The 16314-nt window shown below is 46.9% G+C and overlaps 1 protein-coding gene across 4 annotated transcripts in view; it reads left to right on the top strand.

Annotated features, from left to right (window-relative positions):
* LOC119179745 (cytosolic endo-beta-N-acetylglucosaminidase) overlaps positions 1–16314 on the top strand; it is a 43490-nt gene that overhangs the window by 8180 nt on the left and 18996 nt on the right. For 2 of the 4 annotated variants that reach the window (XR_012884855.1, XM_037430868.2), the window contains exons 1-7: positions 278–698; positions 1809–1957; positions 2874–3022; positions 4409–4726; positions 10961–11064; positions 14619–14727; positions 14846–15033. Coding sequence is in view for 3 of the 4 variants with exons in the window: in XM_037430868.2 (XP_037286765.2) it covers positions 529–698; positions 1809–1957; positions 2874–3022; positions 4409–4726; positions 10961–11064; positions 14619–14727; positions 14846–15033 (1187 nt within the window). In the remaining variant the exon portion in view is untranslated. Of the gene's footprint in view, positions 1–277; positions 699–1808; positions 1958–2873; positions 3023–4408; positions 4727–10960; positions 11065–14618; positions 14728–14845; positions 15034–16314 lie in introns of those variants that run through there. The other 2 variants (XM_075868989.1, XM_075868990.1) reach the window with 2 other exon arrangements.

Below are 16314 nucleotides of genomic sequence, written 5' to 3'. Positions count from 1 at the left end.
GAAATGGGTTTGAAACCAGCGGGCACTGCGAGGACGGCTGCCCGTACTCCACGTGTAAGCTGCTCATGTGTACTGATCAGATGTGCGCGCTCTTGGTCGGCGTTCGCTGTGTGAGCACGTCAGTGAAGCTGTATCGGGGCTTCGCTACGCTATGCCTCCAGGTCACGGCGTAAGACTATCTTACATCGTGCTCCAGGTTGAGCGCAGCATTGCTGGCGCTGTTGCCGTAGCTTCCGACAGAATGTAGTTTGGTCCGTATCGTCGTGACTTGCGATCGCCGCTAAGGATACAAAGTTCGATCGGCAAGATTTCGTCGCGGGCAGGAGCTACACGGCTGAATAGTAATAATAGAACACTTCGCGAGCGTCACCTTAAAAGAAAGAAGAAAGCTGCCGGCAGTACGTCCACTTGGGCGGCGTGTGAACTGTTCGATTCGCGCGAAGTTTTTGACGTTTTTTGGCGGAAGCCCGATATCGCGAGATATCGTGTTCTTCGATTGCTCGCCGCAAGCGTTGTTCCACAGTCGCAATGGCTTGCGCTGAGATGGGACCGCTGAAGACGCTGGACGAACTCCTCAATTTCAAGGAACCCTTGATTCTGTGCTCCGTAGAACCACTCAGAGATGTGAAGCGGGGACTGCCGTGCGACCCGAAAATTCTCTTCTGCCACGACATGATGGGCGGCTACCACGAAGACAGGCGAGTGCCGTACTGGACTGAGCTGCGGTTCCGTAGTTCAACTGATGTGCTTATAATCTTACGAAAGCTGGCGAATCGCTTCGACGTACACCTTCACACACACTATCCAAATCAAATGCAAATATTCGCACAAACCTTCGTTACCAACAAAACTTAAATAGTTGAAGAAAAGGGACCTTGAAATATTGAACTGGTTCTCGACATCTAGGCAGCTAGACGAAGTATATCACAGTATAGAAATCAGTGAAAATGAGTGTAATAGCAGAAAAAAAAGAAAAAAAAATTGCAGGGAGCCGCCTTCAAGGCAAAAGTCTCCAAGGCAAATGGCTTTCAATTTATGTGGCATGGTCATCACGACCATGCATTACTCAAATAATATTGAACAGACGACCAGTGCATTATTGCCAGTTATGTGGACAAGAAATGCTGCAATCGTTCTATGAAACAGTGTGATACTACTATCTACTGCACCGAAATTGACTGCAGGAAACACAAACACGGTGAATCTGACGAAATTATAAAATGGTTTTTCATAAGCGAGAAAACAAGTTTTCAAGCTACCAATATGTGGAGCATGACTGAAACTGAATGGAAGTTATCTTTGCAACTTTTCTACTCACAACCATGGACCTTGCAAATAGATAACTCTATAAACACTTTCACTTGACATAGCTCTTTTAATATTAAAAAATATTTAAGTCTCGAAGAGTGAGCTCTCGCATAAAAAATTACAGATGATATAGCAAGGGACGTTTGAGTCTTATGCAACAGCTTCTTATTCTCATGCACAGATTTCTGCATGCATCTTCATATAAAGTTATGATGTTTCTTGATAACCAGTGTAACCAGTGTTGCCAACAAGCTTGGCTGTCACACAAATAACTATTACAGAGATTGTGATGAAAAGTTCATTAGCAGACGGAGTGCAGGAGCCGATGTTTCAATGAGCCGATTTGTCTTCACTTGCAGCCTTTAAAAAAAGTCCATTTATCAAAACTTCAGCACCAGCACACCCTCCGTTCACGACTTTTTCGTCTTTGGCTTCCCCCGCCTCCTGCTTTTTTATAACAGAGGTTACGATATCATGTAATCAAGCCGCACTGCTCACAGGTTTGTCTATGGCTGCAGCAGCCAAAACTGCTACCGGTTCCATCACTGGCAGATGATCGACAGCTTCGTCTATTTCTCCCACTACCTGGTTACGATCCCACCTCCAGGATGGATCTCCGCTGGACATAAGCATGGCGTCAAAGTGTTGGGTGAGGTGGACAGACCTGTTTGTCCTAATAAAAACATTAACCAGGGCTTTCTTAGTTATTGAATGTACGGTGAGACACATGTTTTGGCATTCAAAAGCCCAGTATAATATATCATCATTTATTAATTGGTTAGTTTTAATTAAGTTGTTCATTATTCATTCTGAAGTGAAGAGGAAATACCTGGAGAACTGTGATAAAGTAAGCAGTTAGAAACTCGCTGCTGGATGGCGAAGTTTGAATAGACTTTCTTCTTGTGCGACAAAGAGAAGGTTAAAGTAACACAGACGAGCTTTTCTACAAACAATGCAATTGTGGCTTACGTAGCACAAAGTGAAGATAAAACAACACGAACTAGTCAGTGCAAAAATATGGGTTACTGTGTGGTAATGCAACTTGTACAGTACTCGTGGCTTAAAACATGACAATTTAGGGCTAAATAGTGCGCATATTTGTATACAATGCCTTCAATTTGGGCCCTATTGACCTAACTTCATTTTAAACATGTAGATGAGGACCAGGATTATCTTTATAGATCAGATTCTTCGCTATATGGCATGGTCGTCTAGTACAATTGTGGATACCACTCATTATACCTAAAAGTATGGTGTCGCATTTAAATTCTCGACTACTGTAAATCTTGAAAGCGCAAGGCAAAATTGAAAAGAAGCAAGAGACGCGTGACACTCATCTGGTTCACTTATCTTATGATTCTGCAAATTGTTGCTTTGTGCCTGTAAAGATGTATAAGTACACCAACTAGACCCATTTCGAGCTCTACATTCTTTCATTATGCACTGTAAAAATACATTGGTTCGACTTTCCGTAGACGCACTAGCTGCAAAATAAAACCATTTTATTTGCCCACAGTTCTCTGTATACTTCCACTGCTTTTGACATTTCTTTGTTTCGTTTTCAGGTACCTTTATTGTGGAGGCCGAGCCTGGCACTAAGGTTCTCAACGAAATTAGGGAGGGCAAGTTGACGTCCAAGGTTGCCTCTCAGCTCGCCCTCGTTGCCGCCGCTCACAACTTTGACGGGTGGCTCATCAACATTGAGAGCAAGATGGTTAGAGCTGCGTGCACGTTTGCAGTGTCGCACACTTTTACTTTTGTTGTCTTCGTAACGTTGCGAGATCTCACTTCGTTTGTGATGTTGCATGTAGTGAGTGATGGAATATTTTTAAGCGGCCTATTCGAAATGCTTACCAAGTTTTCCGCGACTTTGGACGTCACAACAAGAGAACCATTCGCACTGGTGCTGGCGTGTCATATGGTGCTGTAAACAATTTGGAAAAGCACGAGGGGAGTGACCTTTTTGGTGTCTTGCAATGACTAAACTAAAGGGTCCCTGAAGCACTTTTTCAAGTGATCATTGAATCACTTCAGTTAAGGAGTTCATTGCCTCGTCAATTTGCTGACACAAAAGCTTTTAGAATCTGTCAGGCACGTGCACCATTACAAGGATTAGTCACACTCTCAAATTGCTTTCTCTCTTCTTTGGTACCAGTGAGCACACTGAAAGCTACGCAGGAGGGGACGACAAGGGGGCGAGAAGTTAGGTCTGTCAATCAGCGCACCCTATGACTTTGAGAACTTTCTTTTCTTTTTGCTCTTTGAACGCGCGGCTCATACTTTCGATGTGATTGTGAGTGCATCACGACATCCCGTAGGCGCTGTGGAAACTATGCAACTCACCATGCTCACATAAACCAATGGCCGTGGACTTTGTGTTTACTATAATGCGGTAATTTTGGTCTATTATACCAGGTAAAGGTATTCTTGTGCCTCCTTTTCCCTGTTCTTCTTACTCCGCAAGAGTTATTATAAGCTAGAAACAAGTCCTTTCAACCTTTTATTTTTCTTCTCTTTTGTAGCGTTTTGCTTTCATTGATCTGTGTGGTATCTGTTGGAATGCAATTGCACAAAGGTGAAAGTATACTTATGTGTACGTATGTGCTTATCTATTGAAGACATCATTTTGACATGCCAACACCATGACCAGTTGCAGTACATGTTTGTATTAGTTTTATTTTGTATTACTTCTTGTTCTAACTGAATATGTTATCCGGTTCATAAACTGTCCGTTTGATTACAATATTAATGAGAACTGTGTCTAACAAAGGAAATGAGCCCTGAAATATACTTTCTTTCTGTTTGATTACATGTAACACTTTATTGTTATTGTGTTTTTGTTCTCCCTTTATGAATATGTGCACTGCAACTGTCACAAATTTATTGTACTGTAACTCTCTTATGCAATGCCTGCTCAGGTTTTTAGGGTACTTTAGGGCAAAGCTAAGCCTCCAACAAGAGGAACGTAGTGGTCCACGACCGCTACGTTCCTCTTGTTGGAGGCTTAGCTTTGCCGCATAAAAAAATGAGCAATTGGTGTTGCGCGGTGGAATTTTGGTCCAAACACAATTTCGATGAGACTATGGTGCTGCGTCTGCAGGATGACAGCAGCGGCCCGTTCCTCAAGGAGTTCCTCGAGGCCATAACCTCGGAGACGCACCGAGCTGTGCCCGGTTCGCTCGTCATATGGTACGACAGCATCCTGCTGGACGGGAAGCTGGACTGGCAGAACGAGCTCAACGACAAGAACTCGTGCTTCTTTGACCTCTGTGACGGCATCTTCCTCAACTACGGTTGGACTGAGGAGATGCTTCAGAGGTCGGCGAACCTTGCGGGGGGACGTAGGAGCGACGTCTACGTCGGCATTGACGTGTTTGCGCGGAACACGAACTACACTGGCGGCTACGAAACGTACAAAGTGAGGATCTAAGACTAGAGTGTGTTGCTCACTAACGTGCGAAATCTGGCTCTAACAAACTTATTGTAATGAAAATTGTGTGCTGTGGATGCGACAGTGTTGTCCTGTCCACTCCCATTGTCCACAGCTTTGGTGCACTCAAAACTTATTTTTGAGCGATAATGTCTACCAACTAGCCAACTTGCCATCTTGTTACAAGTCATAAGTGCAGCATATTGCAGAAAAAGCAATGATAGGAGAAACATTGATAGATCAAAAGATGGCAGAATGGGTCAGGGAACAAAGAGGTGTTGCAGACATCCTTGTAGACATCAAGTGAAATAAATGGACCTGGGTTAGCCACGTAATGCTTAAGATATTCAGTTTGACTTCACTACAACAAATGCCACTTAACGAAATTTCTCGTACAACGAAAAATTCTCATTTTCCTGTCAGCAGCACATACAATGCATGAATATTCTTGCAGATAAAATAAACTTTCCAGCCATATATAGTCCAAAGTTTTTAAAGTTGAAATTTAGAAACTAAAAACTGATCCTACCATCTCGGGATCGATTTGGTCCCTTTTTCAGGGGTGACTGTGCGATAGGCTCCGAAGTTAGCGACTTTTTTTTGGCAGTGTCCCCCTCTCCATCATCCTTCTACCCGTCGTTCTTGTTGCTGCGTTTTTTTTCCACTGGTTCTGCAGACTGTGCACGTATACACTCAGTAAGGTTCCAGTTGAGTGGTTAATATTGTTACGGGGAGAAGGCGTCTGAAAAATGCCTTTACTTTCGGTAAACAGGCAGGCATACAAAAATGGAGCCCGGTCTGCACGAGCTCGCCCTAAACATCGTCCTCTTTTCTACAATGTTCATTTGTGGCGCCCCGTAGCATCACCCCCGGCGGCGAAGGCACCGTCTCGGTGCCTGGTTGGTCTGAGTAAAATCGTTTCAGCCGAGTGACGTGAACGTCAGAACACGATTGCGCGCTGGTGGCGTTAAGAGGTTCAATTTCATATGTCACGTCGGTGACTTGGCGCACCACACGGTACGGACCCGAGTACGGTGAAGTCAGTTTTTCGCACAGGCCAACTCGCCGCGACGGCGTCCAGAGAAGGACTGTGTCACCTTGACTGAAGTGGACATCACGATGGCACGCGTTGTAGACCTGTCGTTGTCGTTCCTGGGAATCGCTCAGACGCTGGCGAGCAATCTCACGTGCCTCTAGAGCTCTAGAAATCACATCGCGGGCATATTCTGACGTGTGGCCAACGGCAGGAAGGAGCGTGTCGAAAGGCAACGTAGGTTCTCGTCCGTACAGGAGGAAAAATGGCGAGAAACCTGCAGTGTCATGCCGAGACGTATTATAGGCAAATGTTACAAATGGAAGGGCGGTGTCCCAGTCACGATGGTCGGAAGAAACATACATGGCGAGCATGTCCGTGATGGTTCTATTCAGCCGCTCCGTGAGCCCGTTGGTTTGAGGATGATACGCCGTTGTGAACTTGTGCTTTGTAGCGCAAGAGTGCAATATGTCTTGGATAACTTGTGATAAAAAGTAGCGACCCCGATCGGTAAGCAGTTGCCGAGGAGCGCCGTGGTGTAATATGACGTCTTCTAGAAGAAAGTCAGCGACGTCGGTCGCACAACTGGTAGGAAGGGCCCGTGTGATGGCATACCGAGTGGTGTAATCCGTGGCGACTGCTATCCACTTGTTTCCGCTGGCCGATAAAGGAAACGGTCCCAGTAAGTCAACACCTATCCTATAAAATGGTTCGGATGGGATCTGAATGGGTTGAAGGTGTCCCGCTTTAAGTGTTGCTGGTTTTTTGCGGTGTTGACAGGATTTGCATGAGGCGACGTAACGGCAGACGGATCGGTAAATACCGGGCCAAAAGAAGCGACGTCGAACGCGGTCATAAGTTCTTGAAACTCCCAGGTGACCAGCTGTCGGAATATCATGCAGCTGTGCAAGGACAGTCTGACGCATATGTTGTGGTATGACCAACAGCAGCTCAGGTCCATCAGGATGCATGCTGTAGCGATATAAGACGCCATCTTGGAGCAGGAACATACGGAGAGACGGAGGAGTTGTGGGACCACTAAGCCGAAGGATTATATCTCTGAGGTGAGGATCACGGCGTTGCTGATCTCCGATGTTGCTAAACGCGGAAAGTGCCAAAACGCAAGTAGCGTCATCGCTCTCAGAAAGGTCTGCTGGGTCTACTGGATGACGCGACAAGCAATCAGCATCCTCATGGTGGCGACCTGATTTGTAGACAACCGTGTAGGAATATTCCTGTAGCCGTAGAGCCCACCGGCCGAGACGTCCACAAGGATCTTTTAAGGACGACAACCAGCATAAGGCGTGGTGATCAGTGACAACCGTGAACGGGCGTCCATACAAATACGGCCGAAATTTAGCCACTGCCCAGACGAGTGCGAGGCATTCGCGTTCTGTGATGGAGTAATTTCGCTCTGCTGGCGATAAAAGACGGCTAGCGTATGCAATAACGCGCTCGCAGCCATGCTGTCGTTGTGCCAAAACGGCTCCGATTCCGTGGCCGCTGGCGTCGGTACGCACTTCCGTTGGAGCGCATATATCAAAGTGGCCGAGAATCGGTGGCGTCGTAAGTCTACTCGTCAGTTCAACGAATGCTCTGGTTTGTTCAGGTCCCCACACAAAAGTCACATTTTTTTTTAGTAGTTCCGTGAGCGGTCGTGCGACGTCAGCAAAATTCCGCACAAATCTACGAAAGTAAGAACAAAGGCCCACAAAGCTTCGAACATCGTTCGCAGAGGTCGGCACAGGGAAATCTTTGACGGCACGGATTTTCTCAGGATCGGGACGAACACCAGAAGAATCGACAAGGTGTCCAAGGACAGTGAGCTGCCGGCGGCCGAAGTGACATTTGGACGAGTTTAGTTGGAGCCCTGCTTTGCGGAAAACCGAAAGAATTGTTGAGAGACGCTCGAGGTGAGTTTCGAAAGTTGGCGAAAAAACAATGACGTCATCAAGGTAACATAAGCAGATTGACCACTTGAAACCGTGAAGAAGAGCGTCCATCATTCGTTCGAATGTAGCTGGGGCATTGCATAACCCGAACGGCATTACTTTGAACTGATAGAGCCCGTCGGGAGTTATAAATGCCGTCTTTTCACGGTCCAGATCATCAACTGATATCTGCCAGTACCCGGAACGGAGGTCTATGGAAGAGAAATAATTTGCTCCACTAAGGCAGTCAAGAGCGTCGTCTATCCGCGGCAGAGGATACACGTCTTTTTTTGTAACCTTGTTAAGATTTCTGTAGTCGACACAGAAGCGCCAGCTGTTATCCTTCTTTCTCACAAGCACAACGGGCGAAGCCCAAGGACTTGAAGAAGGTTCAATGATGTCTCGGGCAAGCATCTTGTCGACTTCTTGCTGGATCACGTGGCGCTCGGTGGAGGAAACTCGATAGGGTCGCCGGTGTACTGGATTTGCATCACCGGTGTTGATCCGATGCTTTACGACGGTCGTTTGACCTAGGGGTCGGTCGCAGAAATCAAAGACGTCTTGATACGACGCAAGAAGCCCACGAAGCGCAGACACATGCTCTGCCGGGAGATCAGAGGCAATCATTCCAGTTATGCAGTCTAGTGTACTACGCGACTGAATACTTGCAGATGACAGTGTATCCTCTGTTAGGGCCGATATGTGGTAGTCGCCGGCCGGGGCAAGGGTTGCAAGGGATATTCCTCGTGGCAGCACTTCAGGGCAAAGTCCAAAGTTTACAATAGGGAGACATGCCACGTTGTTCTTCATTGTGATGATGGTGTGGGGGAACGTAACATTGAGCGAACAGAGTACTGTAGGATTAGGCGAAATGACATAATCGCCGTCAGCCACAGGTGGATCAGAAGAGACGTCGATATACGTCACAGCTCGACAAGATAGGCGAACAAAGTCGGCGGAGCATAGCTTTGGCGGCGCAGGATCAGGAGGGTCAACGGCGTGTGGTAGGACAAGCTGAACAACACCAGCAGAACAGTCAATTAGGGCGGAATGCTCCGACAGAAAATCGAGTCCCAGTATGATGTCATGTGGGCAGTGGTCCAGTACGTAAAACAGAACAGTGGTATGACGTCCAGCAACAGTGACACGGGCGGCACACATCCCGGTGACCGCTGGTGTTGCACCATCAGCTACTCGGACAAGAGTGATCGGAGCAGGAGTGAGCACTTTCTTGAGTCGAGCACAAAGGTTGGAGTTCATGACTGATATGTGAGCGCCGGTGTCAATGAGTGCTGCCACAGAAGTACCGTCAACATTTACTTTAATCAAGTTGTTGTGTCCGGGTATCGTTTGTAGAGGAATTTTGGGTCGGGTCGTCGAAGCAGGCTCACCTCTAGGAGCTGCGCCCGTCAGTTTTCCGAGGACTGGTGGTAGGAGGGTGAGGGGGAGCGACGTCGGTTAGTTGAGCGGGACATGCGTCCAGAGGGCGACGGGGAGCGGCTTGGTCGGGCGGGCCTGGATGGCGAAGCATCATCTTGTGCCGTGTAGATCGGCATCCGAGAGCCAGAAGGGGGGCGTCGGGTGTTGGCATAATGCGACCATGGCTGCCAACCCCAGGAAGTGCGGCAATGACGTGAAATATGGCCCACTCGTCCACAGTTGAAGCAGATCGGCCTGTCATCGGAAGTTCGCCATTCTGCCGGGTTCCGATAACGTGGGCGGTTGTTCAGTCCGCGGGACATATTAGGTGTACTGGGCAATCGGTAGTCAGGTCGGTTAACGGGGCATAGCGTCTGAAGTCCGGCGTTGGCCAGTTCCTGGCGTACGACACTCTTGATTAAAGAAATCGTGGCGCGAGAATCGTCAGGGGCCTCGACTTGGTCAGACAGGGGAGATGCTGCCTCGATTTCGTGGCGCACAATGCGCACGATATTGTCGGAAGCAGCAGGGGCTGGTGCCAAACGGGCGTCCTCGCAGGTTGATGTTGCAGCCGTGTTGGGAAGACGTGAAAAGTGTGGAGTGATACGGCGACTTTTCGCGTCTTCGAAGCGTCGGCATTCATTAATAACGTCGTCTACGGTCGATGAGTTGCGAAATACGAGGAGATTAAAGGCGTCATCGGCGATTCCTTTGAGGATGTGCGCGACCTTTTCAGATTCCGGCATCTTGTCATCAACCTTCCGGCAGAGGGCGAGCACATGCTGTATGTATGTGACGTACGACTCGGTGCCGGACTGGAGTCGGGACGCTAGTTCTTTTTGCGCAGCACGACGACGCCCGATGGGCTTGCCGAAGAGATCGATGAGTTTCTGCTTACAGATGTCCCAACTCGTGATATCTTCCTCGTGGTTGGAAAACCAAACTTTAGCTGTACCGTCAAGGTAGAAAATAATATTGGCCAACATGAGCGTCGGGTCCCAGTTGTAAAGAGCGCTCACCCTTTCGTACAGCTGAAGCCATTCCTCCACGTCGGTACTGTCACTGCCCGAAAATGTGCCTGGGTCACGCGGTTGAGTCAGGACGACGGTGCGGTTAGTTGCAGCTGGATGCGGTGCTGTTGGTTGCTGCGTAGTTGGACGAAGCACGGTTGGGGTAGTCTCCGAAGAATCCTCGTGTTCGTCTTGATCAGGCATCGCACAGGCAGCCAAGGAACGTCCGCTGCGTAGAATCGTCGTGGTGTTGACTGTGGAAAGACCCGCACTCTCCACCAAAATGTTACGGGGAGAAGGCGTCTGAAAAATGCCTTTACTTTCGGTAAACAGGCAGGCATACAAAAATGGAGCCCGGTCTGCACGAGCTCGCCCTAAACATCGTCCTCTTTTCTACAATGTTCATTTGTGGCGCCCCGTAGCAATATGTTCCGGTGAAGTTTGCATATGCCAGGACTCTGATAACTGTGCTTTTTGTGTAACTAACTTCTGTGTCGATGGCCCGGGTGTCATTGAAATTGATGCGATGGGCCATCTTTTCACTGTGTTCAGCGAGAGCATTTCATGCAGCGTTTAAGCTGTGCACGTCGTTTGGATGTTGTTATATCCTTTCATCGAAGTTGTTTGTCTCACTGATGTAAGTGGCGTGACAGTCCATGCATGGAACCTCGTACACTAGCCCGGGGAATTTCTCTTTAGGAAGCCGATCTTCTGGTCGCGGCAAGAGTCGCCAGATTGTTGAAACGGGTTTGTGCGCGACCTTCCCCGAACTCCTTTGGGAACAGTTGGGCGCAGGCCTGTGTAACACAGAATTAAATTTATTTTCCAGGCAGTCAAACAAGCTCGTCAACACGGGCTGTCGTCGGCCATATTTGCTGCCGGTTGGGTTTATGAGACACAGGAAAGGGCAAAGTTTGCGGAACACCAGTACCGGTGAGTTTCAAGAGCAGTTCAATGTGTCTGTCCAATGTAAATTGTTTTCTTTTGAGCATGGTAAAACTGGCACGAAAAGAAGTGGCATGAACGGGAAGAGGCCGATTGCTGTGGAAACTTGGCCATGTCCGATCAGCACACGATGTTATAAGTGTTTTGTAGGGCTGATATCGTAAAACAATAGGCCGTGTTCATTGCAGATTTTTTCAGGTTTGCTTTCAAATACCGCGATGTGCACTGAAAATCTGAAAGTAAAGTGAAGTGACTAGATGTGAAGAACCAGAATTAAAATTGAAACAAATTGATTGGATGCATGAAATTTGCATGAGGTGTGCGACATACTTCATCATGCATTTGCTGCTTGATCACCACAGAATATTTAACGTACCAATGACTCTGTACACAGAGAAAATTCTGCAAAGGTATATATTCAAACACACTTTTGAAGGAGCACTGACACAAAAATCTTACCTTTTGTTTTTTCTGTTTCAGTAAGTAGCTAATGAAACACTTATCATGGCGGGAAACCTCGTTTGTTCAAGTGTGCGATGGTTAATTATTTGGAGACAAATTTGTAACGTCTAGTCAAAAGTTCAGTTTCAAAAAGCATCTAGTGAGGTGCGTCTCAAGATGGCTTTTTTGCAAACATAGCTTGCTACAGGGGGACGCGAAATCACATTCCTCTGGGATAAATTTAAGAATGGATGGGCGCTTGAGCTTTGCCTTTAAGAGTTGCAAGCGATAGCGATACACTGCCCCATGCTCATCGCACTCTGTTTCGCTTTTCATTATGTTCAGTTGCTCAGTCAGCCATAGCCACCCATGACACACCTATAGTGAAGCTAAGCTTTGCCCCCTCTCCAACAGCATTTGTATGGCAACAGCTTACCCACTATGTGTGTGGAAACAGAATGTGCGCACTAATTTGTGCGCCCTTTGTAACCAGTGGCCAGCTGTGATTGCGCATGTGACACTTTTCTGAAGTTGCGATGCACCCGCTGCGTGTTTGTAAGGGAATATGCATGAAAATGTGTGTGCCTTTTGTAATAAGCGGCCGGCTTTTAGCTACCGATTTGTTATGCGATTCACACGGTGGAACGCCCCATGGCAGTCTATGCCTGTTGCACTTTTTAGTGCGATATTACATCTCATAATGTAACACCTGTACACTTGACGCACAGCTTGTGAAGCATAAAAGTTACGTTCAGTGTAGTTCAAAGCTTTGGCATGGCTCTGTTGTAGAGCACCTGCTTACTACGCAAAAGGCCTGGGTTCGATTCTGCCTTGAGTACACCATTTTTTTATACTTGGATCCATGGAGATTTTTCGGTCGCAGACAATGACGACTTTTCCCACAACGAACAACAGGGATGCTGGATTTTCTGCAACACTGGCCCCTCAATGCTATCGAGTTGCTGTGCGTGAACCCCGGAAATGCACTGATGAGGCAAAGGTGTCAGCTTTCCTGCACTCGTACATGTCCATGAAGGACATGCTGGCACTTTTCGTTGAAAAGGTCTGCTAGGAGAGAACACTCCCAAGGATCGTGGCAGCCAACACAAACTCGTGATGCAGGTAGCTGTCGATTGTTAAAATCAAAGGGGCACCGACACAAAAAATGCCAGGCCTGTGCTGAACGTGCAGCACAGTCACAGCGAAAGCTAGAAGAGCGGCCTTTCAAAGCCCTTTCTAAACACTATTTGGGCAACTATACTGCAAGCACACTTGCTGGGTACCCACTATGCCCAAATAATCATAATTTTTGTTTAGTAAGGCACCATTCACTACGCTATCCTTCGTCATTCTTCGGCAAAGCATGGTATCCACCACACACTTGCTAGGAATTTTGTGCAACTTTTTTATGCAGTGGCTGACGATGATGAAGAATTATGGCTGAAGTGGGTATGCGCCACAGTTAATAGGTGATCAAGAACAAGTTTTCTGATGGGTTGGAGCATCGGACGACCCAGTCGTTAACGTGTGACACCTGGCTCTTCCTTTGATTTTCTAAAACGCTTTATTACTCATATTAGTAATGTGATTCCTTTCCCGACATGAAGGCTGCCTAATGCCAGTTTAGAAACAATTTCCAAGCACGGGCGTGGCTCAGTGGTAGAATACTGGGCGCTCACGCAGCGGGCCCGGATTCGAATCCCATTGTGTCCTTGCTGTTCTTTATTTACCGAGTTTTTTTTTTTTTCAATTTCTTACTATACTGGTTACGGACACCGACGGTGACGGCGGACAACTATGGTGCTGCGCGTGACCTCTGTTCTGATCTCATAACGACTTTTGCTGTAAAAATTTTGGTCTCGTGTGTTTTAGCTGCAATGTGTTGCTGGGGGCCTGCTAATCGTAACACTGCACGTCCTTTCCTGCGGTGTGCAACAGATAATTAATTATTGGCTCCTCATTACCGACCAGTCATAGTGTCGGTTCGAGAGAGCTCTAAAAACGACCAGCTGCCAGGTGCAACCATCAGCACCTAGCGTATGCAACGCTCGACCAAGTCAGCACACAGAGCTGGGATGCACTTCCGCATGGGACGCATCAATAAGTCTGTTCGAACAGGAAACAGGACAGCAGTGTCGCCAAACACAAAACTGTCACTGTGTCTGCTGTGACCACAAAATCGCAAGCAGTTGCTGCGTAGTAGTCAGTTTGCTGGAACAACAAAAAGAAAAATGGCGTTTATGACCTCATCGTAACTTGAACTGCAGCTGTATTCACTGCAGCGGCACAACGCGAGAGAAGTAGGGAGGTCACCATGGATTAATTTTGAGGGGGAGGGGCTCGATCGTGCACACTAACTTCAAATATCATCTAAAATAACCTTCCAAACTATGTTCGCTGTTCATATTTTGCACATGGTAGAGTACGCATGTTCCCGTGAATCGATCCCGCAGGCTATCTCGGCTGCAAAATTTTGTCTTTCTCGATTGATTGATTGATTGATATGTGGGGTTTAACGTCCCAAAACCACCATATGATTATGAGAGACGCCGTAGTGGAGGGCTCCGGAAATTTCGACCACCTGGGGTTCTTTAACGTGCACCCAAATCTGAGCACACGGGCCTACAACATTTCCGCCTCCATCAGAAATGCAGCCGCCGCAGCCGGGATTTGAACCCGCGCCCTGCGGGTCAGCAGCCGAGTACCTTAGCCACTAGACCACCGCGGCGGGGCAATTTTGTCTTTCTCAGTACTCTTTTAAGATCAAGTTTGGTGTCGGTGTCATTAGGTGGAGTGATTTGCATGACACTAACATACATTAACGCTAACTGACATTAAGGGTATATTAGCTATGGATATATTATAAATGATGCTAGTGGGCCCTCACAAATTTATCCGAACAGTTATCTTGCCTTCGAAATTTTGTGGGTACTCCATTTAGCTGCAGATACTTGGATGTGTCTGCACTTTCTGTCATTCTGCAGCATTGCTCCAGTTACAAAGTTGTTCGTTTGTTATTGTGTGCACATCACTTAGTGCTGGTAATGACATGTTGGTGATGTTGGAACGCACATCAGTTGGTGATGTCGATGCTTATGCAGGTTTTGGAACTTCCCCAGGCATTGCCGTTCGGAGTGGCGCCTGAGCACACTGCCCCTCTGCACCAGTTTCTGCCAGGGATTCGGCAAGAACCTGTACAAAGCGGGGAAGGTCGGCTGATTTCTGTCCCTGTTAACCCGACTTGATTGACTTGCAGCACTGATTGAACTGGGAAACGACCAAAAGTTGCTATAAGCTGTTTACAACATTGTGTGTGGTTTGGATGCAGCTGGTGCAGAGAGGGTCGTGGTTTAACCTCTCCGAGCAACAGGTGCAGCCTTGGGACCAGGGACGCTCACTGTGCGGTGGTTGTGGAGCGGCCGTTGCATGTACGGACTATGCATACAACGGTGGAAGCTGTCTTCTCCTGCGCTTCGCTCCATGTGCTGATAAACCAGACGGGAAACCTTACTTCAGGTAAAATCCTCTGCCACTGTGTAGCAGTGCTTTCATGTCTCCTGATGACATTGTTGTGGGAACTGAGTGCTTAGTAACGAACATATTTTCGTTTGCATCGTATTCAGTTCAAGTACTGTTGACGCAACATTGGCTTGCATAGTTGCATCAGAGCCAGCACGAGCTTCTTTGGCTGTACTTATAAAGGCATGATCTAGTCGACTTAAGCGGTTGCATATATCAGTTCTTGTACTTAAGGTCTTGATCTCAAATTTCAGTCTGTGGCCTACTGTATATGTGAAGATTGCTCTCTTTAAGTGAAAATTTCATCGTTTATCTTGTTTATCTTGTTCTTATTACTGAAGTGTCGCGCTCTGGAATTTAGTTTCGTGAGTGAAAACTTTTTCTGGTGAAGAGGTCATGCAAGGAAGATAAAGAAAAAAAAAAAAACACCTTAGCCTTTGTGAGCACGCTTGAGCTTGTGCAGAGTGCTATAGTGAAAGTTCATTAATTTGAATATAGTTAATTCTAACTTCCAGTTAATTTGAACTGACCCCCCAGTCCCGGCACAGTCCTGTGTATTTATGTGGGAGAAAACTCCCGATAATTTGAACGTGTCGGCATTGACAGTAGTTAATTCGAACTGAGAGCCTCTGGTTTTCATTCGCTCCTCAAACCAAACCAACTTTACCAGAGATGCAAAGCAATGAAACAGCTGCATTTTCTAAGCAGATGAGAAAATTGGGACCCTGCGTCAGAGCTCTTAAACAAGCTGAGAGCGATGCTCATAAAATCTAGATAAATATGTGGGGTCTAACGTTAATGCTCATAAAGCCTAGACGGAAGACACGAAAGCAAATAAAAATTACTTATTTGAATTATGATTGCATTGGTTTTGCTATAGAAATAAACGTGCTTTGCAGTATGAATAGGGCCATATAAGTATTTTGACATGCCGGCACACTTCTCACATGAATGCATGTGGAGCTTGTTCCTGCCGAGTCAGTGACTGATCATGGAGTTGTGTTCACTGTTAGAGCTCAATGAACTCAATTTACGAAATCACGTGCCACAAATGTGTGATATCGCCTAAGTCGCGATAACAAGTCCAGAGGTGGCTTCTTCAAGTTTTATCCTCGCACTGTGGCGTCATGTTCGTTCATTCTAGTGCGCACCTGCTAATTCAAGCTCCGCTCAAATTGAACAGTTTTGTAGACCCCTTTGAGTTCGAATTAATTGGATTTTTCTCTAATACGACACATATATACACTTTATGTAGTTCACAATTTTAAATGGAAGTTG

This window comes from Rhipicephalus microplus, chromosome 7 (genome assembly GCF_043290135.1).
Source record: "Rhipicephalus microplus isolate Deutch F79 chromosome 7, USDA_Rmic, whole genome shotgun sequence".
Classification (NCBI taxonomy): Eukaryota; Metazoa; Arthropoda; class Arachnida; order Ixodida; family Ixodidae; genus Rhipicephalus; species Rhipicephalus microplus.
Note: the sequence above shows the minus strand (reverse complement) of the source record. Positions and strands in the feature narration are given on the sequence as shown.